Source organism: Salvia hispanica, chromosome 3 (assembly GCF_023119035.1).
Source record: "Salvia hispanica cultivar TCC Black 2014 chromosome 3, UniMelb_Shisp_WGS_1.0, whole genome shotgun sequence".
In the NCBI taxonomy this organism is placed as follows: domain Eukaryota; kingdom Viridiplantae; phylum Streptophyta; class Magnoliopsida; order Lamiales; family Lamiaceae; genus Salvia; species Salvia hispanica.
In genome coordinates, this window is record NC_062967.1 from 25,009,088 (window position 1) to 25,036,932 (window position 27,845).

The 27,845-nt window shown below is 36.5% G+C and overlaps 4 protein-coding genes across 5 annotated transcripts; 1 reads left to right on the forward strand and 3 right to left on the reverse strand.

Moving 5' to 3' along the window:
• The first annotated feature begins 5,518 nt into the window (after positions 1–5,518).
• LOC125211409 (myb-related protein 308-like) lies at positions 5,519–6,465 on the forward strand. Its single transcript, XM_048111184.1, has 3 exons — positions 5,519–5,741; positions 5,831–5,960; positions 6,036–6,465. Exons 1-3 carry the CDS (start codon positions 5,609–5,611, stop codon positions 6,337–6,339), a joined length of 567 nt encoding a protein of 188 aa, XP_047967141.1. The 5' UTR covers positions 5,519–5,608; the 3' UTR covers positions 6,340–6,465.
• Positions 6,466–10,023: 3,558 nt separating this feature from the next.
• Positions 10,024–14,289, reverse strand: LOC125217103. 2 transcript variants are annotated; one of them, XM_048118929.1, is made up of 3 exons: positions 14,005–14,289; positions 12,999–13,070; positions 10,024–12,354 (listed from the first exon to the last, which is right to left on the reverse strand). In XM_048118929.1, the coding sequence occupies exons 1-3, from the start codon at positions 14,012–14,014 to the stop codon at positions 10,244–10,246; spliced, it is 2,193 nt and encodes a 730-aa protein (XP_047974886.1). In that variant the 5' UTR covers positions 14,015–14,289; the 3' UTR covers positions 10,024–10,243. The 2 variants fall into 2 exon arrangements, with proteins under 2 accessions (XP_047974886.1, XP_047974887.1); XM_048118930.1 differs by lacking the exon at positions 14,005–14,289 and adding an exon at positions 13,605–13,940.
• A 5,513-nt stretch (positions 14,290–19,802) lies between these two features.
• Positions 19,803–20,862, reverse strand: LOC125215579 (germin-like protein subfamily 1 member 13). Its single transcript, XM_048117034.1, has 2 exons — positions 20,703–20,862; positions 19,803–20,513 (listed from the first exon to the last, which is right to left on the reverse strand). The coding sequence occupies exons 1-2, from the start codon at positions 20,824–20,826 to the stop codon at positions 19,951–19,953; spliced, it is 687 nt and encodes a 228-aa protein (XP_047972991.1). The 5' UTR covers positions 20,827–20,862; the 3' UTR covers positions 19,803–19,950.
• Positions 20,863–23,394: 2,532 nt separating this feature from the next.
• Positions 23,395–24,422, reverse strand: LOC125215794 (putative germin-like protein 2-1). The gene is made up of 2 exons (XM_048117343.1): positions 24,250–24,422; positions 23,395–24,172 (listed from the first exon to the last, which is right to left on the reverse strand). Exons 1-2 carry the CDS (start codon positions 24,365–24,367, stop codon positions 23,607–23,609), a joined length of 684 nt encoding a protein of 227 aa, XP_047973300.1. The 5' UTR covers positions 24,368–24,422; the 3' UTR covers positions 23,395–23,606.
• Between the last annotated feature and the right edge of the window lie 3,423 nt (positions 24,423–27,845).

A 27,845-nucleotide genomic window follows, 5' to 3' on the forward strand; every position in this document is an offset into this window, starting at 1 on the left:
TCTTGTGAATAGAAATTATCATGTTAGAGAAAATTTATTGTTGTAATATAAAACTTATTATCCTCATTAATAAATTTAATTATTCCTTTGGATAAGAGATTATTTAAATAAATAAAAGAATTGTTCTTATTAATTTTTAATAATAAAAAAATAGTTTAATAAATAAAATTAAAAAAACTTCAACGCATTGCTACTATTGGGCTTTACTTCAGCAAGATTTATTTGGCCCAATATTAAATAATGAGGAGGGTAATTTATTTGGCGAGTAATTATTTGGATCGATTTTAACCTAATAATCAATATTTTGCTTACACTTACCGAAATCGGAGCGAAATCGAAAATTTTAATTATGAGTTAACCATTCGGGTAAAGCCCACTACAATCGATGAGCACAGCCCAATCCACCAAGTCCGTTCTATCTCTTTTGTGTGCTGAACTTGGCCCGGCTTGATAAGTGCGTGTAGGCTAATTAAGCCCATCACCATTTTTTAGTTCTTAGAATTCAATGGTGTGTGGAAATCACTTCTCTTTTAGCAACTCCAATGAGAGAAGGTACATGAAAAAAGTATATTATATTTATATCTTCTCAAAAAGTGCAATATATCTTTCTAAAAATAATCAGCTCCAAGGATAAAAAGTATATAGAAAGGTATATTATTTTAAAAAAATAAAACAAAGGTACAAAAGCATTAAAAAAACATAAAGTGTAATATATCTTCTCAAATACCTTACCTCTTGGAGAATGATTTTTTATGAAAAGAGGGTAAATATGGTGGTTATATGATTTTACCTCTCCATCAATGGAGAGGTAAAGATACCTATTCAAAATGAGAAAATGTATAATACCTTCTCAAATACTTTTCCCCTTAGAGAATGACTTTTCATGAAGAAAAGATAAATATGATAGTTATATCAGTTTACCTCTCCATTTACTTCTCCCCTTGGAGATGCTTTTAGCAAACACCAATGCCGGCGAGTACTAAATCATAGCTCTAAGAATTTGGTCATTAAAAATAAAAAAGTACAGTACTACTTAATAAACAACTCATAACTAAAGAAAATAATACTATCATACTTGCTAACTTTTTTTATTAAAATTAATTTAGGTTGATCATATATTAATTCCTTTTGTGAAACTTTTGTTATTAGGAGATAGCAGATGTACCAAATGATTTGTTTGAAAGATTCATGTTCCGCAAACTTAATAGTAATTGTTTTTACGAAAAATCGACCCATACCTACCAAACTTTTGGTGATGAAACATAAAAGAGTCAATAAAAAAGAATCCATTTGAATGCAACTCTAAAAAATATCCCGCGTCCATGATTAATACACCTATTTTTTTTGGATTGTCCATAAAAATTAGTTACAAACAAATCAGTGGATATTAATTAGTAATGTATATTTTTCATTAAAAATATTTCAATATATTTTTTCTCACTCTCTCATACGATAAATTTTGCATTAAAGTATATATGTAGAAATGTAGTTCACTATCAATATTATTGGTAGCAGACAAGTGAACGTGAGTAAGTACTATATTTTGTCCAAGATAATATAGCACAACAACATACTATTATAACTATATACGAATGCAGAGAAATGATCAATTGCTAACTAATTAGCAATTCCAAACTAAAATTAAATCTTAGCCATTAGATTGAAAGATCTAGTGGTTGAAATAATGTCATATGGATTATATTTTTAATTAAGAAAATTAATAAATAAAATTAGAGGGTATTAATGTCAATTCTCTCTCATTAAAATCATTTTAAAACTTTAAATTTACGTAATTCTCTCGATTTAAATTATATTTTCGCAAAAAATATATCAAATTAAAGATAATTTTATAAGGATTCCAACGAGATCTCAATTGCATATGTTCCGACGACATTCGGATGATGAAATTTGATATTTTTTATTTTAGTTTTCGTAAATATTGATAACCAGATTTTTATTAACAAATACATCAAAAAATATCAATAAAACCATGTAAAAATCTCAATAAATATGTGTTGATATTTTTTTGTACTAATGTTGATATTCTTATGTCATATTGTTGATATTTGTAATACACTATGTTGATATAAAAAAACATTCATTAAAATTATTATATGACAACATGATGACGATATTATCCTTTTGTTGATATTTTGTCTACTATTTATTAAAATTCGTAGGATTTAATCTTATCCATTCATTTTAAAATTTAAGGATAGAGATTTGGTCTTGATTTTAGATTAGAGTGTTATAAATATTAGAATATGATTATATGAATGCAACTCTAAAAAATTACTAGTACTATATTTTTGCCCACCTAATGAGACATGAAAGACAGTGGGAGGTGGGTCACCTAACAATAGGATTATGTCGTCCTTGCTAAATTATTTAATGTTGATTATCATAAAATACTAAAGCCTTCTAGAAGCAGGATGTATTAACTATAGCATGCTCTTGTCCGCGCGTGACAAATCTTGCTTCTTTACTAGTAAATGATTACTATATCTAGTGGACATGGACATATACATCTGCCTGAAAGTTGGTGAGTTTTTATGATATTTAACAAATGAAAAAAGTAGTGTCAAGTGACATACGCCAAACATGCATGGTTCCTATTAATTTTTTCTGTTGAAACAAATTTGATACATATATTTAGATGAATGTTCAATTGGGATTGGCAAATTGATAATGTATTGACAAGACCATAAAAGTACTAATTAATAAAATTACACAAAGTCTCATGTAGTACAAAATTAGATTATCCTCACTATATTTGTACATATACAATCATACAAGTAGTCCATCTCATAAAAATAATATATCATCTCATCATTTTTACTAGTATGTCGACAATTCATTTTGTAATACCTTGACTTGATTATTTTATATTATATGGTCACCCACTTATGGTGGTAATAGAAGTTGTTGGAGAGGTGATGAAATACAAGAAGGTGATGATGGTGTTTGTTGCAATAATGATTAATTAATACTAAAATATTTTATCGTTTTTTTTTTCAACGGGTGTAAGTGTAATTAATATCCACTGATTTGTTCTAATTGTACTATTTTCCCGGCAATCTAAATGTATTTAGACTGATGGAAATCAAAAGAGAAATTAATCACAAACAATAATCAACAGAATTATTAAAGATGACTTGTCAAATGTCATACTCATGATTGATCATCCCAATCGTTCCCTTATCTTTACTACTATATATAATGCCTCTAAAAGCGAACAAGTAATAATAGAATAGTCAAAACAATTAAAAATGGTCTAAGTGTATAAGAAATAAAAAGAAAGTGACAATTGTAAGTGGAGTAAGTGACCACAATCTTCTAGAAACATTAAGACAGAGTACAAGTGGAAACTTGCTAGAAAATGCGGAAGACGCTTCAACGAAAACTACTCCTCCATCTTAAATTATTAATTACAAAGCATAGCTCTCAAGCTAAACAATTAAAATGAAGGAAAAAATTAGATATCGAAAGTTTCTTATTAATTTTCAAGACACTAAAAAATGAATTGGAAAATAAATTATTACAAAAAGCGGAAAAATCGCGAGTGACTGCACATAATAAAATAATACTATAAACACTGGTAAACAAGGTTTGGTGGGATGCAAAATGTTCTTTTGCAGAATATGTGGAGTCTGTAACAACCCACCACATAAAAAATAAGGCTCCAACAACTTGTATTTTTAATTCAGCCCATCACCCAAAATTGCAGCCACTTATCCTTAAATAGATCTTAAATTAATTAGTACTCCGTATTACATAATTATAGCTTAATAGATATGAAACGTGACTCCACAATAGAATAAGTGCATGGGAATTTTGACCCAGTTGCAGATTTTGGAGTTCCATAAATCAAACTTTAGCCAACGCTTTTAATCAAACGGATAGAAATCCATATCAATTACTACTATATATTTTTAATTAAAATCAAATGTCAATTTAACTTAAAGTATGAAATACATTTAAAATTAAATTCAATAAAACTCAAAGATAATGAAATTTTAAAAATTACTATATTCTAATTAAATTTGTATGCAAAAAATTTTGAATGCAGAATTAAGAAAGAAAAGGTAAAAAAAGACACAAAATTCAAAAGCAACGAAAAACGAATCTAAGCAAAAATAAATGAATGAATACAATACGAACTAATAAAAATTCAATATAATTTTTTTTAAAAGAAAAGACAAAATATTTTAGTTAAGCTTTGTTTTTTGTTTTTTTAGATTTCATTTGGTGTTTTAGTTTGAAAAATTCCAAAGAAAAGGTCAAAAACATTTAATTTAAGCATCTTTTGATTTCGTGTTTAGCTTCTTAATTTTTGTGGCATTTTTATTGATCTTCGTGTTCATCCTTACTAATTTGTTGCATGGTTTAATTATGTTGATTCAAAAACTCCATTATATTGCTAAGTATTGAAGATTAAGTACTTGTTTAGCTAATTTTAGCTTTGGTAGCTTCGTATCTTAATTATAAGAAAAGTCAGTAAAAATGACAATAATTACTTTGTTGTATCCAAGGGAGAGTAGTAGCAACTATCGTAATTGTTTCCTATTGAATTAGCTATCACTTTTGTAGGATAAAAAGTAATTGTTTACTTTTTATATACTCCTTCCATCCCACAAAAATATATATTATAATACAATATATTTTTTATCTGTTCCACATAAATAGTCTATATTCATATTCATTTATGACAATTTTTTTCTCATTCTCTTTTACTTGATATTATGGATCCTACCTTTTCACTATACAATTTTAACTATTTTTTCTCCACCTCTTTTACTTTATCAATTACTCATTAAAACTATATCAAATCTAAATGGTCTGTTTATATGGGCATAGGACAGGAGTAGTCTATAATTAGCTAACTTACATTTTTCCTATTCAACATTATTAGGCACTGATATTACTCCCACCAATTTTTACTTTAGTCTTGTTTTGTTCGATAGTAGATTCACTACAAGAAAAAACTTCTTTTAAGGATAAAAAAATTGACAACGCAATTACTAGCGTTGAATTTTTTTAAAAATAACTACAAATTGACGTCCTTAATAGCATTAAAGTTTCTTTCATGTTACTGAGTACATTAAGTCTATCTTTATTTCTCAAAGAGAGTTTTTTGTATAGTCCCCTTGAGGTTTGAAAAGGATATATATTTAGTCTAAGGACTATAATACACCACACGGCCTTGTTTCAATTTGACTTGTGCAAAGGCATGAAAATAGGGATGAAATCCTGCTACACATACTTTAATACTCCTATATGGTAATTATACCACCATTAGATTTCTTCACTTGAACTGATTCTTGTATGGAAGAGTGGAGTAAATGGTGGGGTTGAAAAAAAAAAAAAAAACTCACCATAAAAAGCAGAGCTACCTACCAAAATGAAGCACTAACTTAAATGCATTCCCAACCACTCACCAAGTTGGTCAAACAACACTAACCCCCCTTTGTCCCTTCCCTCACTCACTCACCTCATTTATATTCCCCCTCTTCCCCCTCACATACTCACTCCCTGTTGCTGTCTCTCTCTCTCTCTCTCTCTGTTGTGTGTGTGAAAATTACATAGTCTCACACATATATAGATAGACATGGGCCGATCCCCTTGCTGTGAGAAGGAGCACACCAACAAAGGGGCTTGGACCAAGGAAGAAGATGAGCGTCTCATCAAGCACATCAAACAGCACGGTGAAGGCTGCTGGAGATCACTTCCTAAAGCTGCTGGTCTCTCTCTCTCTTTCATACCCTTTTAATTTTTTAGGTCAATCAATTTAGGGTTTTGGCGATGACATTATTTTCAATTTCTGAGACAGGTTTGTTGAGATGCGGCAAAAGCTGCAGGCTTCGATGGATAAACTACCTGAGGCCTGATCTCAAGAGAGGAAATTTCACCGAGGAAGAAGACGAACTCATCATCAACCTTCACAGTTTGCTCGGCAATAAGTATGCATTTTTATCTAATGGTAGAAGCTTATTAATTTATACTATTCATTAATTTGTCTTAATTTAATGTTATAGATGGTCTCTTATTGCTGCTCGGTTGCCGGGGAGAACGGATAACGAGATCAAGAACTATTGGAACACTCACGTGAAGCGAAAACTCATCAGCCGCGGCATCGACCCGCAGACCCACAGATGCCTCAATCCGAGCAACAAAAACCCTAGAAATGTGTCCATGCAGACAGACATGGACGATGCCATGCCGGCGATGAGAAACGACGTCGGTTTTAAGGTAGAGGAATACTCCAACTGCAGCAGCGTGGAATTTTTGCACCCACAGATCAATTTGGATCTATCAATCAGACCTCCTCATCTCTACTGACGAACCCTAATCAATGAATGTAACTGCGCATGTGCAGATATTTTTATGGGCCCTTTGATTATAAGTAATTAATTAACTTGGTACTTCATTTTTTTGAGGTGTTTCAATGATGTTATTTTTCTTCAAGATGGTGGATGTAAATGTTACCAACAACCAACAACAAGTCAGGGTTTTAAATGTGGAACTTTTTTGGCCTTGGTGTAATCTACTAACTGATGAACAATCACTTCTCTTCACTCATCATTTATTATAAGCACCTAGGTTTTAGTATTAATTTTGAGTTTATTTGGGTGGTGAATCTCACTTCATATTGGAATTTGGAATTTTTTCTACTTCCAATCCGGCTATCAAATTCGTAAAGTAGCGGCTAGCTTTAAATTATATAAATTGAGAGGAACATATATTGATTCGGGAATATATTGATTCGGGAATATGATCAAATGCAAACTCTAAATATTGTACAAACTCCAAAATATGATCTGAACTGTTAAAAAATTTCAACAGATTACAAAATAACAGCAACAGAAAATATCAACATAGTGTCAACGGTTGACATTGTGTTGATATTGTGTTGACATCAAAATCTTGAAATTTTACAGTGTGTTGACACTATATTGAAAAGTTTAGAGTTTATATAATATATAAATTTACATTTTATCACTATCCAATTGATTCATCTATTTGTATATCGATTCATAGAAATTTATGGTTTGCTTTAAATATAAATGAGAGGAACAGATAGGAGTATTTGGTTTTGGCCTTTGATTGTAAATAAGGCCGTTGAATTTTGGCGTTCTTCAATAGACAAATACGACCTATTAATTGTTAGGGTTCGTTTTCAGTTTTACTTGTACTCTATATTAGTGGAGTATTATTGTACTATTACTATATGTATTGATACCTACCTAAATTTAGGTTCAATTCAATGTATTTCAACACCAAATTTTACTCCTTGGTCTGGTCCTATAGAAATAGGTCATATTTCCTTTTTCGTCTGTCCCATAGAAACAGTCTATATTCATTTATGGTAATCTTTTTTCTTTTTCTCTGTTACTTTATCATTTATGGCCCACAACCCACTCTACAATTTCAACTATTTTTTCTCATATCTCTTACTTTACCAATTACACATTAAAGTCCGTGCCAACTCTAAAGGGCTTATTTCTATGGGACGGAGGGAGTATAAAATAACAACAAAAGAAAACGTTCCTAAATTAAGGACTAATTAACTTAATCTTTGCTTTTTTAGGACACTTCCATTTGCGTCTTCTAATTTTAATTGAGACACCAATAATAATGACAATTTTGAAGTCTTTATGGTATATTTAAAAACATAAATTAGCAGTCTTAATTGCATTAAAAAATGTCTTTAACAATTTTTTTTAGTGGTACATTTTTCCAATTAAAGAAAATCAAAACAAATTAAAATACTCCATTTTTCAATTCAAGTAGTAGCGTATCATTATTTTGTAGTTCACCGTCTCTTAAAAGCATCCACAATAGCGGCTAGCCGATTCGCGTCGCTAGCCGATCGGCTAGCCGAACCATTGCAACCGGCCAGCCGAGAATCGGAGAGAAAATCGGCGTGGGCTAGCCGAGAATCGGGTGCGCTGGCCGCCATTGTGGCGTGCCGATCGGCCAACGCTTATTTTCGCTTTTTTTTTTAAAAAATTTTTGAAAACCTATATATACGCGATTTTAGTTTCATTTTCATTTGCACCACTTGTTTTAACGAGTTTTCTCTCTTTCTAAATTTCTGTACAAGAGCAACATCGAGCGATGAGTAACGCGGGTGGTAGCAAGTGGTGGTAGTGGTGGGGATACCTGAGGAGTACGAACGACAAATGAACGAGGCTATGGAGGCCTACATGAACCGCGAGCTAGAGCGGTACATGCGAAGGGTCGAACAGCAGGCGGTACCTCGCCCACCACCGGTTGTCCACCGCCGAGCAGTGATTGATCGGGATCACGTAGCTGCACATCGGCGGCTATATGACGACTACTTCGCTCCGGACCTGCGGTTTCCAAAGCAACCATGTTCAGCGGCGTTTTAGAATGCGCAGAGTTGTTTATGCGTATCGTTGACGCTTTGGAGCGTCGATATCTTTATTTCCACTTCAGGCACGATGCGGCTGACAGACCCGGCCACACCTCTGTCCAAAAGTGCATGGCGGCAATCGAGACAATTGGCCTACGGAGGCGTGGCAGACATGTGGGATGAGTACCTCCACATCGGTGAGACGATTTCTCTGCAATGTCTGAAGTTTTTCTGTCAGGGCGTGATTCACATTTTCGGTGAGCAGTACCTTCGAAGCCCTACCCCCAAGATTGTCAGAATCTGATGCAGATGCACGGGGAGTAGCATGGGTTCCCCGGGATGTTAGGCAGCATAGATTGTATGCATTGGGAGTGGAAGAATTGTCCGACTGCCTGGAAAGGGGCCTACGGACCAGCTACAAGTCAAAGAATCCCACGATGATCCTCGAGGCCGTAGGCGATTACCGGCTGTGGATGCGGCATGCGTATTTTGGGGTAGCCGGGTCGAACAACGACCTCAACGTCCTCAACTCGTCGCCCCTCTTCAACGAGAAGTGTCGGGGCATCGGTCCAGCCGTCTCATTTGTGGCCAACGACAACCGGCATGATATGGGCTACTACTTGGCGGATGGGATATACCCTAGGTGGCCCGTCTTTGTGAAGACGATCTTGCACGCGGCGGATGACAAGAAGGCCTACTTTGCGGAACGACAGGAGTCGGCGCGCAAGGACGTGGAGCGTGCATTTGGTGTAGTCCAGTCTCGATGGGCGGTAATTAAGGGTCCAACGCGTTTGTGGGATGTCAAATGCGTTGCTTGATATAATGTACGCTTGCATTATCATGCACAACATGATCGTCGAAGACGAAGGCGTACAACCGACTAGTTGGGCCAATGACGATGAAGCCGGTCCAAGCCACGAAACGGTCACCCCGAGCGTACGACATGGGGTACCTCTCGATGAAGTCGGCCGCCTCCAGGAATATGCCGGCATGCGCCAAGTGGATGCTCATATTCAACTCCAAAAGGATATAATTGAAGAGTTGTGGGCACGGAAGACTGCACGGCGATAGTTTTTTTTTTCTTTATTATGTAATTTATTTTTTTAAATGAATGTACTTTTTTTAATGCAATTAATGAATTTTCCCGTATATGTCTCGTAAATTTAATTCCGCAATTTAATCGTAAATTTAATTCCGTAAATGTAGTTGTTTTTGAATTATTTTTATTACGGCTGACTTATTTGAGTAAATGCTGACGTGGCAGGTGGATTTTTAGTGCTGCTGACGTGGCAGGGAGAGAGAATGGTTGGCCTATGGCTTGGCGGATTTCTACCGTGGATGCTCTAATTTTGCAAAATACTCAAGGGATATTTGTACATTTTAAACAAAACTCTCATGATTTTGTTCTTTATAAAACTCACCAAAAAGCATCATCTTAATGAATTAAGTAGGAATTGCACTTGCATATTTTATACTACTATAGTATTTTTCAATATTAATATATGCAGTTGAAGATGTTAGGATCGAGTTTAGAGTGAGGAAACCGGAGTGTAGTCATAAAAAATGCATTAAACTTATTCACCGAAACATAGTTGCACCTGCCGTGCAAAATGAAATAGTTAAAGATGAACTGAAAGTCTACAAAAATATGATAAGGACGACATAGAAAATGACTGTAAAATAAAAGTTAAACACAACTCATGAGTCCAATTGATTTTGTGGTGATCTAGCTCATCCTGCCAAAAATAATGACACCAAAAATAAAATAAATAAATTAAGAGAAACTGAATACACAAAATACAAGTACGAGAAAGCAATGAAACCACCCAATTCACCAAGTAAAAAGAATCACAAAAAAATTGGCCATCACATAGAACTACTAGCAGAGTCAGCCACATCCTTGAGTCTCATCTTCCCACGCTCGGCCGAGCCATCGACGGCCCTATCCAGCCGCTTCAGCCACGCGTCGTAGTCCACTGCGTATGGGGTCCCGCATATCCCGTCCACGTAGTCCGCGAACGCCTTCAAGATAGGCGAAACCTCCCCCACCTGCTGCTGTATCACCCTCTTCGCCCAGCTCCTCTGCCTCCACTTGAGCGCCGATTCCATCGAATCCTGCTGCGGCATGGCTCCCCCGCACACGTAATACAGCAGGTACACGAGGCTCTCCACGTCCGACGACGGGCACAGCTTCCCGTGCTGGAGCGCGTGAGCTGACGAGAACTGCAAGTTCAGCGCCGGGCTGTCTCTGTCCTCCAAGACCGCACGCCCCCACGAGATGAGCACGAACACGCTCCATGCCCTCCCGCCTCGTTCCTCGACTATCCGTATGATGTTCTCCGGCCGGATGTCGCCATGAAGGATGTTAGCCCTCTTCGCGCTTCTCAGCGCCGATAAACAGTCGCGGCAGCAGCGAGTCGCTTCCTCGGCCGAGAAAGGCCCGTCGTGGGCGATGATGGACGAGACCGTTTCCCCTACCGGGCACGTCATGAGCATCGGCGTCCCGCACCACGGATGGTCGCAGCGCCCCTTCGGACTCTGCTTCTCACACGGCCCCGGGTGGACGATCCTGCCCGACGCGATGATCTCTGGTAAATGCTTGCATGAAACACCCTGCTCTTTGAAGATGTTCACCACTTTGGTCTGCCTCTGAACTTGGTACCACAGGTTCATGTCCTCCCACGACGGCTCCAAACGAGACGGGTGCGCCCCAACGTACAACGTCAATAGCTGCGCGTGACAGTCAGCCGCAACAGCAATGTATGAACAGCCATTCCCGTCATTAAGAAAATCTTGAATCTGAAAGCTTTTTATCCCATGGTTCTGATCTTCCAACATCAAAATTTGGCCCGGACTGAGGTCCAACCCTCGACCCTTCCTCTTCGAATCGTGATTGCTTTCGTTATCTACTTCCACAATCTCTCCATTATAACTGCTCTCGTGCTGATAAGGAACGAGAGTGTTATCGTTCTCAACCACCTGGCTCTCCATTCTTCGTTTTTGGAGACGGAGACTATGTTTTGCTGCAAGAGATGCCATAGACTTCCTTGGGGGACCATTCCATTGCACGATTGAGTAAAACATCGCCATAAGTATTTGCAAGGTTCCTAAGTCGCCCCAGTTCACGTTCCCAAGTTTGTTCCATATTCGATCTACACGGGAAATGCTCACTTCTGCATGACACGTGATCCAATCTACCATCGACTGATAAGGGTTATCCAAATCAACTTCCAGCTTTCCAAGGTCACCACCGAGTTTCAAAACACCTCCAAGGTTAGAGTCGAGAACGGATACATAAACATGATCGGTGGTAATATTGTTGTACTTACTCAAACTCCTTGACAGCAGTATATGAATAGCATAAAAGAGTGCTTCACAAATAACCTCAGGGGGAAGCCCACATTCGTCTTCTTTCACAAGATTTTGTTTGAACAAGACAAACTTGACCACATCATCCCAACGAGCGTGTAGGCTGCCTTTGTTTTTTGACATCAAAGCCGCACCACAAAGCCCTCCAAGTCTTCCTCTGGATATTGCCTTGTCAACGGTGTAGAATTTGGAGCCTGGATAACGAGGAAAGGACACAAAATATGGCAACGGTTTATTCCTATGCCAAAATGCATGCCATAGCCCTTCAGCAGCAGTATGTAGAAAATCTTCGAGGGCAAGAAACTCATCTTCTTTAAGATTGTCAGAGGCATACGGTGGGTAAGGCATGCGTAGTAGCTGTTGAAATAGAACTCCCTCCAGTGCAAAGTCAAAGGTTCGCAGGTCATCAATTGAGAAAGGAGAACTAAAATGATGTTCTCCATTAGTCGTGTCACTGAATAAATTCTTTCCAACCCAGTCCTCTAGATGCTGAGCGAATAAATTGAAGTCAACAAGCTTCAACGAATACTCCTTCAGGACCTTGTACACCCTTCTTGAAGTGGGGAGGAATTTGCTTGAATTGCTGGAAGTTGTACGAACAGAAGCCACTGTGTTCATGAAGAATTTATTTGTTAATTTATTTTACCAAGGATAGGGAATCACAACATATCGAAGTAGAAAACAACAGAAACACAATGTTCACACTTAAGAAAGGTATAACCAGTTTTAAGTGGCAGCACAGGTTTCTGTAGGGAAAAATATTCATCGAGCTTCGTTGGCTCTTCTAAACTGACAGTAAGAAACTCATGAACTTTGTGGATATGTTGAGCTTTAACTAACCTATGACAATCATATGATAGATTTGGAGAGTTTTATTGACTGATCCTGTTCTTTTATGCTTTTTCAAGTTATGACATCATTTATATGGCACACTAATACAGTGTGCAAGCTAGAAAAATATATGATATACATCTAAGACTCGACGCATTAATAACAAGAACAACAATGCACTGCGATACTTTAGTGTAATGATACTGTTTTTTAAAGCTTGGATATACATTTTCCTTAACAGAGACCCTCCTCAGGTGGATATTGATGCTTTTCATTCAGCCATCAAACAATGAATCATGGCGAGCACAAAGGTTAGCTAGTCATGTTCATACACTACCGTTATTCAGATATCACGAAAATTGTGTTTTCATTTTCAGACAAAGATAAACCAAAACTAAAAGGTACATTGAAGGATACATACCGGATGCAGATTTCCTGAAACTTCCCTCCAAACTTGGGCCGGGAGATGAATCAGAATCATTTTTCTGCATACCTGAACGCATAAATATAGGTAATTACAAGTCAGGGTGTGAAATACGACAAATTTAGGGAAAGAATAAAAAAAGTATCAACAAAGAAATTGACTTCAAGAATATGACTAAAAGAGGGTGATAAACAGAAATAGAAGAAGCACTCTCGTTAATTTGGTAGTAGAACAGAACAAGGGCAAGACACGGACAAAGACGTAACAACAACAGTTAGATACATTCAATAACTGGTTGCTAGTGTAAGCATTTTGCAACTTGATAATCCAGGCTTGAGATTCCAGAGCAACAGACACAAAGAGATGATCTAAACCAAATTAGGAAAAAAACTCTTTTCCAAGGCAATGCAAATTCCATAGGGTGAAACGAGACAGAAAGCATCTAGCAGTGAAATTTAATCGTTTCTATTGCAGTGTGGGTTCAGAATTTCAAACTATACACAATGATTTTCTTGAAAATGCAGTGCTTTTTGACACAGGTGAAGTTCAAACACAAATCAAAAGCAATTTACATCTAACTTGCTTGTTGAAATAAAAGATCACCTAAAGATATCAAATTGCAGCTAAGTTCCCTCTCTCACTTCCATAAAAGTAATTGAATAGCAAGAGCTTCACCAGTCATAAATGAATCACATTATGAAAAATGGCAATTCAAGCATCAGAGAGTCAAATCCCATGGAATTAATAAATCAAAATATGTTGACCTACGCTATGCCTCATTTCTATCTACCGCCTCTTAACTCCACATTCAAGCATAAGAGATTACTAATTAGGAATCAGAAAATGCTTCATTTTCTCATAGCTCCCAGCATTCAAGATACGACCTTTAGAAATTAAAGTGTAACTAATTTCAATGAAACCGAAAATACAAAAAAAAAACATAGCACAAATTATAAGGCAGAAAAAGTAGCAAATGCGAGCGAGTTTGAGGTTTAGAACTAACCGAGTCTCATATTAACTGAAATTTCCAATCTCAACTTCCAAATCTGTGGCGAATCTTGGCTGCAAAATATTCTTGAAACTCAACAACTTGTTCCCACATAATGCCAAGGCATTATGTGGCCCAAATAACAAGGGAGCAAGAATGTAGAGAGAGAGAGAGAGAGAGTGAGAGGGGGGTCAAAAAAGGTAGAAGCTTGGGTAATGGAAATGAATGCAGAATGTGATCCAGAAAACGAAATGGGTGGGGGGTTTTGAATGATGATGTTGATGGTGCCTCCCACAAGTTTCTATGCCATTATTCAAATGTATGTGGCTGTTGTTTTGCTCTTGTTCTCATGCTTCTTCTTCTTTTGTCTGCTTTCTGTTCTCTCACCATTATTATTTTACTATAAAACTGGTTGAGTATTTTACTAAAGAATAATTTGGCCAGAGTGGATCAATGAATTCTTGCATTATGGGCAATATTGTTTGGATAATTCAAGTATGCTCCCAACCCCCAACTTCCTCACACTGCTATTATTCCCCTCACATTTAAACATTTGACTTTCAAGATTGGTAAATGGTAAAAGCTAAAAATATTGTAGTGTCTCATTTAAAATGAAATATCATACAGTGTTATTTAATAATTTAAATGAGAAGATAATAAAACAGATGCTGGAGTAAAATTGAGATGATAATATTTCAATTTAGAAAACCTATCATTTTAAATGGAACGTCTTAAAATAACAAATCACTTAGAGTGAGATACGATGCATTGATTATTTTAGGGTCAAGAATTGACTTTACGTGTTTTCAATTTTTCGAAGTATATTCAATACTAAGAATTTTATTTAGCAGAATGCATGTTAATAGGATGAACTAATGTATATTAATAGAATGCGTGTTAATAGGAATAGGATGTTAATTTATCCGTAAATATTACTCCTAGTACAGTACTAATTTTCTTTTTGCGTCATAGTTGGATATTGTTTGTGCCTTACAAATGAATTTTCTTATTCCAAATTTGTAAAATTTAAACTACGAACCACGTAATTTAACCTCCAAAAAACAGAATCAACTCAAACTTTGATTTTATTAATAGCTTCATAAATATTATTATCAATTAATATTGTAGGGATAGAAACTATTTTAAGATACACAGACGAGAACAAAATAATGTAAAATTGACAACAAAACCATACTTCTAACTACCCTATAAAAAGATTCGATTTTTATTCTTAGACAAACAAATTGAAGTGGTCTCCATAACGCAATTAAACAACATTTATAAGTTAATGCTATAGCCTATAGGGGGAAAACTTGCGAGTGGTGAAGTTGTGATGGGCTGGAACAGAAATAGAAAAGATATAAGGGATTTAAGTGCAAGGCTAAATATGTACAGATCACGAGCTCAAAAAGGGTAAGTGGGCCCATCCACCTATTTAAATAGGAAGAAACAGCCAACTGCTATTCACATAGCTCGCAACCTAAGCAGTTAGTCCCACTTAAAAGTGAATGCTGCCCATGTCATATTTTCATTTAGAAAGAAAATACTACTCTTTCCATCCAAAAAAATAATATTCCGATTTCAGCTAATTTGAGACTCATTTCGATTGATTTTAAGAATTATAATAAAAATTATTATTAATTGTTTCTACTTTTATATCTAAGTACTATCCATTTTATATTCTCTTTGTTCCCAATAATTTGTCACCATTTGACTCAACATGAATTTTAAGAAATATAATAGAAAATGGATTTTAAAGTTGATGGCATATGGATCCTACTTTTATAATATTAGTTTTATAAGAGCATCTCCAATAGCGGCTAGCCCACCGGCTAGCCGATTCGCGGCGCTAGCCGGTCGGCTAGCCGAACTACTGCAACCGGCCAGCACCGAATCGGCGAGTAATTAGGCGAGCGCATGCCGATTTCTAGGCGTTGGCCGATGCGCTGGCTGCCATTGCAGGCTGGCGATCGGCGAGCGCAATTTTTTATTATTATTATTATTTTTTAATTTTTGAATCACTATATATTCGCGATTTTCACGTCATTTTTCATTTGCACCACTTGTTTTAACGAGTTTTCTCTATATCTAAATTTTTGTACAAGAGCAACAACGCGAAATGAGTAACACGGGTGGTAGTAGTAGTGGTAGTGGTGGTAGTGGTGGGGATGTTGAGGAGTACGAACGGCGAATGAACGAGGCATTGGAGGCCTACATGAACCGCAAGATAGAGTGGTACATGCAAAGGGCCTTGCAGCCGGCGGTACCTCGCCCTCGACTCGTTGTCCACCGCCGAACAGTGATTGATCAGGATCACGTAGCTGCACATCAGCGGCTATATGACGACTACTTCTCAGAGAACCCGCGGTTTGGGGCCAACCTGTTCAGGCGGCGTTTTAGAATGCGCAGGGAGTTGTTTATGCGTATCGTTGACGCTTTGGAGCAGCGATATCTGTGTTTCCGCTTCAGGCACGATGCGGCTGGCAGACCCGGCCACACCCCTATTCAAAAGTGCACGGCGGCAATCAGGCAGTTGGCCTACGGAGGCGCGGCAGACATGTGGGATGAGTACCTCCACATCGGTGAGTCGACAGCCCTGGAATGTCTGATGTTTTTCTGTCAGGGCGTGATTGAAATATTCCGTGATCAGTACCTTCGAAGCCCTACCCCCCAAGATTGTCAGGATCTGATGCAGATGCACGGGGAGCAGCATGGGTTCCCCGGGATGTTAGGCAGCATAGATTGTATGCATTGGGAGTGGAAGAACTGTCCGACTGCCTGGAAGGGGGCCTACACGACCGGCTACAAGGGAAAGAATCCCACGATGATCCTCGAGGCGATAGCTGATTATCGGTTATGGATTTGGCACGCGGATTTTGGGGTAGCCGGGTCGAACAACGACCTAAACGTCCTCAACTCGTCGCCCCTTTTCAATGAGCAAGTGTCAGGGCATCGGTCCGGCCGTCGCTTTGTGGCCAACGACAACCGGCATGATATGAGCTACTACTTGGCGGATGGGATATACCCTAGGTGGCCCGTCTTTGTGAAGACGACCATGCACGCAAATGATGACAGGAAGGCCTACTTTGCAGAACGGCAGGAGTCGGCGCGCAAGGACGTGGAGCGCGCATTTGGTGTGCTCAGTCTCGATGGGCGGCAATTAAGAGTCCAACGCGTTTGTGGGATGTCGGCTGCATTGCTGATATAATGTACGCCCAGGGACGGATGTACATTCATCCTACAAGGGGCAAATGCCCCACCTCAAAAAAATTCATTAGTGCTATTTTGATCATTATTTTAAAATTTTTTTTGAAATACCATTATAAATGCCAATTCTAAAATCCTTAAATGTCTTTGTATGGAATTTTGCCCCACCTATACAGAATTGCTGGATCCGTCCATGTGTACGCCTGCATTATCATGCACAACATGATCGTCGAAGACAAAGGCGTACAACTGACTAATTGGGCCAATGACGATACAGATGCAGCCGGTCCAAGCCACGGAATGGTCACCCCTAACGTACGACGTGGGGTACCTCACGATGAAGCCGGCCGCCTCCAGGCACATGCCGACATGCGCCAAGTGGATGCTCATATTCAACTCCAAAATGATTTAATTGAAGAGTTATGGGCACGGAAAACTGCACGGCGATAGTTTTTTTCTTTATTATGTAATTTTTTTTAATGAATGTACTTTTTTTAAAATGAAATTAATATGTCTTGTAAATTTAATTCCGTAAATTTAGTTGTTTTTGAATTACTTTTATTGCGGCTAGCCTGTGGCTAGCCTTAGGCTAGTCTATTTGCTTAAAATGATGATGTGGCAGGTGGAATTTTAGTGCTGATGGCGTGGCTAGCTTGTGGCTAGCCTATCTCCATTGGAGATGTTCTAATAAAATGTGAGTAGAATGAGCTAGTGGAATGTTGGGTCCACTATCAGAAATGGTAAAAGTGAAAGGTGACAAATTTTTAGGGACGGATAAAAATTGAAATAAGTGACAAATTTTCAGGAACAGATAGTAATAAATTTTATGTGAGATAAAGTTAGTGGAATGCGAAGTTCGTTACCAAAATTAATAAAAAGCAAATGAGACCATTATTAAAAGACATATGAAAATAGTAACTGACGGACAAAGAGAGTACTATTTGTGGCCAAATGAATTTTAATAATAATTTTTAAACAAAACTGATATAGAATTTGGTTGATAAAAAGTACGCCCTCCGTTCCATAGTAGTGGAATGAATCATTTTGTCATTTCGGTACGTTGCATAGTAGTAGAGTCATTTCCTTTAATAGTAAAAGTCGAACATATTTCTTCTCACTTATTTTACTTTCTATTACTACCTCCGTCCCCCAAATTTTGACACAGTTTACTATTTTTGGTAGTGGATCCCATATTCCACTAACTCATTCCTACTCACATTTTATTATAAAACTAATACTTTAAAAGTAGGATTCACATCTCACCAACCTTTTCAACTCACTTTCCATTACATTTCATAAAACTCGTGTCGGATCAAAGTTTGTCAAAATTTGGGGGACGGAGGTAGTACTTTATTCTCTTTTTATCTTTCTACATTTTCTCTTTCCTACTTTATTCTTCCTTTACTTAAATTCACTTAAACATATTTTTTCTTAATTTCCCTGTAAAAAAAATGTCTTTACTGCTATGGAATAGAAGGAATGCTCCATACTAAGTGTCTATTTGATTAGTGGGGATCCTATGCTATGCAAAGCCCCTATTGTTACTCACGTATAAATAAAAAATTAATCAAATAAATAAAATAAATAGTGGCTGCTGTGCAAAATTGTGCAGCTGAGGATCCTCGTCTCTGTTTGATACTTAAAACTAAAAAATGGTAGGAGTACTAGTAAGATAATAAGGTTAAGTATAGAAAACGGCCTTCTCTTCGCTTTTTTCATGTATCAAGCATCAATAAATCCGCAAAATTAGACTTTACTTAGCTTTTCATACGAATTCACACTAAATTTTATGATTGATTTTTTTGTAATATTACAAAGTTAATAGTACTCCTTAATACTCGTTTCCTATTCAGGCCAGACTGCGAAAAAATGGTTTCCTAGAATGAGTAGTTAATAATAGTATTGGGCTTTGGCTTTGAAAGGTCCATCCCAACTACTCCCTCCGTTCCATAGTAATGGAGGCAAAACTTTTCGGTACGGAGATTAAGAAAAATTGTGTTAGGTGAGTTAAGTAAAGAGAGAATAAAGTGGAAAACGAAAAAGGTAGAGAGATGAAGAGAGAAAAAAGTAAGTGAGAGTAAAGTAGGTGTGGAAAAATGTGTTGACTTTTACTAAAAAAGAAAATGACTCTATTACCATAGAACAGACGGAAATGGAAAAACGCCCCTATTACTATGGAACGAAGGGAGTACTATTTGATGTACTCAGTAGTACTCCCTCCGTTCAGTGGAAGCATTTTTAATTTTTGGCACGGAGATTAAAAAAAATTATGTTAAGTGAATTAAGTAAATGAAGAATAAATGAAGAAATGAAAAAAAGTAGAGATGAAAAGAGAATAAAGTAAGAGAGAGTAAAGTAAACGAGAAGAAATGTGTTAACTTTTAGTAAAACAGAAAATATCTCTATTACTACTGTATGTACCAAAATGGAGGGAGTACAAGCTAAACAGTATTAACTGTATTATTATGCTTGTTTTCAAGATTCTTATTCTTTTTCCAATTTCATTAAAACAAATGTCACTATTTAAAAATGAAGGAATTGGATTGCTTTTTCAAATAGGATCGTGACAAATAAACATGACCAAAAAGAACTGGGAACACAGGAGGTAAAGGAGCAATATTTCATTATAAATTTTTAATCACATGATATAAGTATATAATTTGGAAACACAGTTTTCCAAGTCAATCAGCTGACTGTTTTATTATATTAAAAAGACAACACACAAAACATGTATGTCCATCTTAATCAGAATGTTTAGTTGTTGGGCCAGAACTGAGCCTGAAGGTAATCGATGATATTCTTCTCAACCTGGAAGGCCTTGGCCAACACATCAGGGTTGATCGGGGGGTCCGACCCAAACACGGCGTTGGCAATGGTAATGACACCCGGATTCTGGCTGCCGAAGCCAGCAAAAGCAACAGCGTTGGTCTTGCCGACGTTGATCTGGAAGTGGATGAGGCCTTGTGGGAAGACGAAGACATCTCCGGCTTTCAAGTACTTGGTGAAGAGCTTGTTCCTCTGGTTAGCATTGGCAGGATTGGAAGTGACGAACCCCACGTAGAGTTCCCCTTCCAACAAGAAGAAAGCTTCAGTTGCACGCGGGTGAGTGTGGGGTGGGTTCAAGCCGTAGGGGGCAAAGTCGAGCCGGGCCAAGGAAACACCCAGCGTGTTGAGGCCTGGAAGCTGATTAACGTTGACTGCAGTCACGGCCGATCCGAGCTGGTTGGATGTGTTTCCGGGAATGTTGAGACCCTGGAAAAGGAAATCCTCCGCAACCACCAAGTTGGGGTCTTTGCAAAACTTCCCATTCACAAAAACTACATGCAAACAATTTTATTAGTACATACAGATTATAATACTATTGGTTTGAGGGCAATTTGGTAAAAAACAAAAAACAAAAAACAAAAACTATGTATTCTGATCATGTTCTGTTTATTGGTACTTTATTTATCTTTACTACCAAACTGTCCCTTAATAATGTACTAAATTTTAGTAAATCGAATTACCACCGGCCTTGTTATCAGGAAGAGCAACACAGAAATCTTGAAGAGGGTTCGGATCTGCTGCATATGCAATCGAAGCGCACGACAACAGAACAACAACGACGGACAAAGTAAAACCAATCTTCATTTTGATTACTAATTAAGCTGATAAGTATGCTGCCCACTTTTGTTGTAGCTGTGAATTGTGATGAGAAACCCTCTTTTTATAGGACAAAAAGAGTAGTAGTCTTCGTTAATACTCATCAACAATTAAATTAATTTAATTATTTTTAAATATTGAGTCGACCACTTGACTACCTATGCAGATTGCAGAATTGCTTTTAACATGAAAAGTCAAGGCTGTTAATATCTCATTTTCACCATAGCCAAAAATAATAGTAGTATTAAGCATCGACGTATGAACTTGTTGGAACACTACACTATACCTTATCATCAGCCATATAAATAGCAACTGTGACATCGCCATACCTTTCTATGCATGCAGATTCTATTTTTTCTATGTTGTAAACATTACGAGCCAGCAACATTGTCGTCATATTTAAAGTCAGTTTGAACCTTCTCTCTCAATATTTCTGTACCAACCTTCTCCCAAAATTAAACCCTAATTAACCTTTTTCACTAAAATTTGAAGGTTAAAAAAATTGATATAATCTCAATTAAACGAAATAATAATAATAAATTATTAACCAAACATTTGAACTTAAATGCTAAAAAGTATATGTACTATAGTTGAGAATAATAAACAATATTTAACAGTTAATCAATCAATCAAAAGTATAAAATATTACTCCCTCCGTCCAAAAAAAATTGACATAGTTGTGTATGATACGTGTTTTAATGTAAAATTAGTAAAGTAAGAGAGATGCGGAAAGTAAGAGATGAGTAGTGTTAGTGGATTGTAGGGCCATTATTAATATTAAATGTTTAAAACGTTCCATATTTAGAAAGTAGTCTAATTTTGGTGGACAGCCCAAAATGGTAAACCTTATCTATTTTTTGTGAACGGATGGAGTACTACCTATTATTTAAGAAAAAAATAAAATAAAATTTGAAATAGGAACATGGAACCAAACAATGGAATTGAGTAACATAAACGTTAGTTAACATTTACAGAACTAAATTACCTAACTGAAACACAAAAGAAATTAAAATTGAGGAATAAAAAAACTTAAGCACAACATGGTTGGTGAAATACCAAAAAACGGAATACAGAATCCCATCTAATTAAAGCAGCGATATAGATGAGAGATGTTTCCATTGCTAAATGATATCCTTCAAAAGGTGATGTTAATCTACTTTAGCTGTATAAGATAGGTAAGAGTTGAGACTGATTTGTTGCTATCTAAGCATGTGTTCCTAGAGAGTTGGCTCTCTTATTGTAACCCAATAAAAAAAACGAAATACAGACTCATTGAATCCTGAAGACTTAGTGAATATGTAGCTAAGCTGTAAGGTTAAATGACTTATAAATTGTCTGACCAGCTTGCATATGTGGATTAAAGAGCTTATCAGATGTCAAATGTTTTGATATATTATGGAGTATTGTGTTTGTGTAGTTGAATTTATAAATACAAGTTAGATAGAATCATAGAAAGATTGAGGAAAATGAATTTGGAATGTTATAGGGTATGGATCAAATTAAAATCAATTCTTATATTAAAACTAATGCCAAATTTGAGTCCTTATATTAACGCAATGTCGTAGCGCAATTTAGACAATGGACTCGATAAGTTGTTATAATTTTGTAGATTTTTCTAATCTTTGATGTCATATGTCATTTTTAGTGACATTTATTATTTGAATACATATGATCCATTGATAACTAATCTTTAATGGCTAACTACAATTAATTTATAATCATAAGATTTGTAAAGATCCAGTGGTTTATAAATTATCATGTGTAATTTCGTTTTATTATTATTTAAATTTAAAAAGATAAAAAGCCTACCCAAATTAGAATTTTGGATCAAAATGTCAATATATCGTATTAAACATATCAATACGATTCATTGAATATATCAAAACAATTTAACATTAACATTGTATATGCATTATGTTGACATATTATGATAGCTATATTGACATTAAGTTGCTTATTGAAAATTATGAAAATTCAAGATTTTTTTTTCAAATTTTGACATTGGAACATATGCAAGTGAAATCTCGTTAGAATCCTTATAAAATTATCTTTAATTTGATATATGTTGTCTAAAAAAGTAAATTAAATTGAGATAGACATGCCTTTTGAAACAGATAACTCTAGCAATAGACATATATACGAGCATCTCCAAGGGAAAAGGTAAAGGTAAAGTTAAATAACTATCATATTTACCTCTTCTTCGTAAAGTTTCATGCTCCAACTGAAAAGTGTACTTGGGGAGGTATTATACCTTCTTTCATTTTGAGAAGGTATCTTTACATCTTCTTGATAGAAAAAGGTAAAAAGTTAGTTATTTTTGTTTGACATTTTAATTTATCTTCTTTTCTTGGAGTCTATTACTTTTTATGAAGGTATAATAATCTTTTTGAGAAGGTAAATGAGAAATATACTTTTTTCTCTTGGAAATGCTCGGATAAATGGGAAGATTAAGCTCTAAGTTTGTTATATTTAGCAATTAAGCTCTACATGATGTACGCGATCAATCCATATGATGTATTAGTAGTATGAATGCTCATTTTGGTGATGTACGCGATCAATACATATAATGACAACAGAGCATATCTTATGTCATAAGCTTGAGAGGATAATTATTTTGGACATAACGTGAATTTTTATTAGTATAACATCACCGCAGATGCACTTTGGGAATACATAAGTTTCCCAGAGTGGAGCAGTTGTAGTAAGTAATTAAAAAAACAGAACATATAATGTGTGCCTCATCCCAAAGTCTAGTATACGTAGAATGTTTAGTTGTTGTTGGGCCAGAACTGAGCCTGGAGGTAATCGATGATGTTCTTCTCAACTTGGAAGGCCTTGGCCAACACATCAGGGTTGATTGGGGGGTCTGACCCAAACACCGCGTTGGCAATGGTAATGACGCCCGGATTCTGGCTGCCGAAGCCAGCAAAAGCAACAGCGTTGGTCTTGCCGACGTTGATCTGGAAGTGGATGAGGCCTTGTGGGAAGACGAAGACATCTCCGGCTTTCAAGTACTTGGTGAAGAGCTTGTTCCTCTGGTTAGCATTAGCGGGATTGGAAGTGACGAATCCCACATAGAGTGCCACTTCCAACAATAGGAAGGCTTCCGTTGCACGAGGGTGGGTGTGGGGTGGGTTTAAGCCGTAGGGGGCGAAGTCGAGCCGGGCCAAAGACACGCCGAGTGTGTTGAGGCCTGGAAGCTGATTAACGTTGACTGCGGTCACGGCTGAGCCGAGCTGATTTGATGTGTTTCCTGGAATGTTGAGACCCTGGAATAGGAAATCCTCCGCAACCACCAAGTTGGGGTCTTTGCAAAACTTCCCATTCACAAAAACTACATACAAAAAATTTATTACTATATGAATACTAGAATAAGAATATTATAATTTTAATATTCGTAAGTTAGATTACCATCAGCCTTGTTATCAGGAAGAGCAACACAGAAATCCTGAAGAGGGTTGGGATCTGCTGCATATGCGATTGAAGCGCACGACAACAGAACAGCAATGGCGCACAAACCCATCTTCATTTTGATTACTTGCTATATATGTGAGTGTGCTTTGTTTCTTTTTTTTGTTTGAGCTGTGCTGTGATGGATAACTGAGCATGAGAAACAATCTATTTATAGGAGAAAAATAGAAGCCTTCTACTATAATACTCATCACATTTAATTTCAAGTCGATACCATCAACATACGTTTTGCCTTCCAAGTGCTAATTAGCTTCCTGTTATTTCATAATCATACCTAATACATTTCTAGACTTGTTGAACACAAAACTATGCATGCAGGTTCTATATTTTCTATCCAGTAAACGTTAAGAACCTGCTACTTTGGCTTGACAACTTAATTTTGAGGTACTTTTGTTAGTTTTGTGAATTACTGCTATAGACCTACCATGGAGTACAACTTTACACCACATCAAGTAAGAGACAGAGGCATTAGCATATGATTATTAGTGTTGCGCGATTTCTCCAAAAGGGAACCTAAAATAGACAATCACCAACCTTAACACTCTCTCTCAGCTTCTCCTCCTTTGTCGTGCTGCTGCCTCGCTTCTGAAAATATGTCAATCAAACTCTCCTGCTCTTTAATTAGCTCCTCGTGTTTTTTTGCTGCCTCCTCTAGCTGTTGAATGATAATTAATGGTGATGCATCAACCCAAAGTAGAAATGCACTATATACAACCCACACTATAAATCACAGCTTAACGCGCTGTTATTTAAGAGCCCACGGGATTTTACAAGTGACAGAAGTGACCAATTATTTTGCAATCAACCTTACAGGATCATAAACAAATAAATCATGCAATAACATATCAACAAGGTATTAATAGGAAAATATAGTGATGACAACCAAATATCAATGAACACAACCTGAGCTTCGGAGAGATTTGGATCTTTCTTTTTCTTTTTGCAAACTATGCAGCAAATCAAGGCACCTCTCTGATTCACTTGGATTTTACATGATTTTAGAGGGTAGTTTTACTTGGTTTTGATCATATATTGTGTACTTTGAGACATGGTTATAGCTACTTCTTTATTATGTTGGTATTTTGACCATTTTGTGAAGAATGTGTAGAAAAATGTACAAAATATGTGGATGTGCAACTGCTCAATGTTCGAGACAGCTTATCTGGAGATTTTGAAGTCCGATTCGCATGTAATGCATACCATTCTCTTCGTCTTCGAAAGAGCTTCGCGTGGATATCTTACACGTCTCAATCGGAGTTCGGTAGAAGAAGTTATGGCCGTTTTACCAAGACTGCGCAGTGCAGTGACATTGCTGGCGGGTCGCCAGGTTCGTTTGCACTGCACTGCGCAGTCTTGGTAAAACGGCCATAACTTCTTCTACCGAACTCCGATTGAGACGTGTAAGATATCCACGCGAAGCTCTTTTTCGAAGACGAAGAGAATGGTATGCATTACATGCGAATCGGACTTCAAAATCTCCAGATAAGCTGTCTCGAACATTGAGCAGTTGCACATCCACATATTTTGTACATTTTTCTACACATTCTTCACAAAATGGTCAAAATACCAACATAATAAAGAAGTAGCTATAACCATGTCTCAAAGTACACAATATATGATCAAAACCAAGTAAAACTACCCTCTAAAATCATGTAAAATCCAAGTGAATCAACTCCCCCAAACTTAAACAATTGCAAGTCCTCGAGCAATGAAGAAAAAGAACTAGAAGAAACTTGGATTCAAAAGAGGTTTAGACATCATCATCGTCTCAAAGAATACGGAATAAAGGAGCATATCACAATACAAATTCCATCAAGTCAAGCCGTCGAATGCACTTTTACTACTAACTCGTATATCACCTTGGATTCATGCTTCACTCGGGATGTATATATGTGTGTATATTCACCTCACTCAAAGTGTATAAGATATAAAGTAACACTCAAATCAATCAAAAATGCATGGTTTACCATAGGTTTGCTCAATGTCTAACCTCTCTTCTACTTCGTGTGACAATAAATCTAGAGTCCGAAAGGTCTTTTGTTTAGGTTATAATGTAGGCTCTTTGGTAAGGTAGGGTATATTTGGCTAAAGTGACTAAATTCCCAAAAAGATAAAATCCCAAGAAATTGCACAATCCACTTTCAACTTCAACCATTCGCCAAAACACTTTTCCACAATAACTAGACTCTGTCTAATTTCTTCCCAACTTCCGAAGGCCTTGAATTATTCTCTATATACTATATATATTTTTTTCCTTTTTCTTTTCCATTTTTTTTCTTTTGTTCTTTCTTTTCTTTTCTCTTTTTTTTTTCTAAGTACAACCAATTTTCAACTTGATAAGCTAAACACGACCAATTTCTTTCAACAACTAAACTCTCCAAATTCTTCTTTTCATAGCTCAACAATTCTAGAGTCTAGGATTCCCAACCCACTTGATTAGCTTGACAAAAGAAAAGGCAATAGGCTCAAACTTGGCTATCAAGGGTATTATTATATAATAAGGTTAGTGTTTAGGTAAAAAATGAGGCTAACAACAATGGCCTAACATCTTCCCCTATCTTTAAGGTCACTATGTAAACTCAAGAAGACAAGGAGCAAGTTCTAGAAACACATACACAATTGATGATAAATCACACATGAAAGAATTAAAAGCTCAAGTCTCACTGGGCAAATAGCATGAATCAAGGCAAACAAGCAATTCGTTACTTATGCATCCTATTACTCAAACTCTCAAGTCAATGGTCAAGTGATAGCTCAAAGTGGAAGGTTCTTTTATCATAGACGACTAGTCTTCACCCAAATTACTACCAAGTTTTTCAATTCAATTTCAATTTTTTTTTTTTCAATAAATCCCAACCAATCAAAGCAAAAATTCATGGAGTTCTAACAAAAATAATTCTATCCTAAAAAAAATAAAGCAACAAAAAGCAATAAGATACGTACCTCGTTAGTGTCCCTATCCACCATATCATCCCCCCAAACTTATTCAAAGCTAAGCAAAGAATAAGTTTGAAAAGTTGGATTTTCTATCAATCTTGGAAGCATATGATCTAGCCAATCTCTTCTTCCACCAAGTAGTTTTCAAAGCTCCATCACAAATTTTGGTTTCCACTTTGGGTGAATTTTCAGCTTGTTTTCTTCTCCTTCACTTTAGGATTTGATGCGGTCTCTTCTTTAGAAATTGATCCACCACATGAACCAAACATCCACCGTGGCAATGAAAAATCCCCCAATGTGGACTCAATTGCTTGTGTCTTTTGGATCTCTACAGCTTTTCCCGTTGCAAGGAATGGACGCCCCAGGATAATCGGCACATTCATGTCTTCCTCCATATCCAACACTACAAAATCGACGGGAAATATGAAGTCGTGTACCTTCACCAGAACATCCTCAACAATTCCTTTAGCTACTCATGTTCATCGCAAAAGTTAAAGAAATATTCAAAGAAATATTCAAAAACATTGTTTGAACAAGAATAAAACTAAAAGTAGAAACTCCTAGAATTGGATTGGGCGGATTGGAGGTCTCGTCTTCAA

Excerpts from the sequence above, each read along its gene's own strand:
- LOC125211409 (XM_048111184.1), top strand. The coding sequence starts at position 5,609 with ATGGGCCGATCCCCTTGCTGTGAGAAGGAGCACACCAACAAAGGGGCT. Across the intron at positions 5,742-5,830 it reads ATCACTTCCTAAAGCTGCTG|GTTTGTTGAGATGCGGCAAA; the intron begins GTCTCTCTCTCT and ends TTTCTGAGACAG. Across the intron at positions 5,961-6,035 it reads CACAGTTTGCTCGGCAATAA|ATGGTCTCTTATTGCTGCTC; the intron begins GTATGCATTTTT and ends TTAATGTTATAG.
- LOC125217103 (XM_048118929.1), bottom strand. Across the intron at positions 12,355-12,998 it reads TTTCAGGAAATCTGCATCCG|TGGCTTCTGTTCGTACAACT; the intron begins GTATGTATCCTT and ends TCATGAACACAG.
- LOC125215579 (XM_048117034.1), bottom strand. The coding sequence starts at position 20,826 with ATGAAGATTGGTTTTACTTTGTCCGTCGTTGTTGTTCTGTTGTCGTGC. Across the intron at positions 20,514-20,702 it reads TCCTGATAACAAGGCCGGTG|TTTTTGTGAATGGGAAGTTT; the intron begins GTAATTCGATTT and ends GTTTGCATGTAG.
- LOC125215794 (XM_048117343.1), bottom strand. The coding sequence starts at position 24,367 with ATGAAGATGGGTTTGTGCGCCATTGCTGTTCTGTTGTCGTGCGCTTCA. Across the intron at positions 24,173-24,249 it reads TCCTGATAACAAGGCTGATG|TTTTTGTGAATGGGAAGTTT; the intron begins GTAATCTAACTT and ends TTTTGTATGTAG.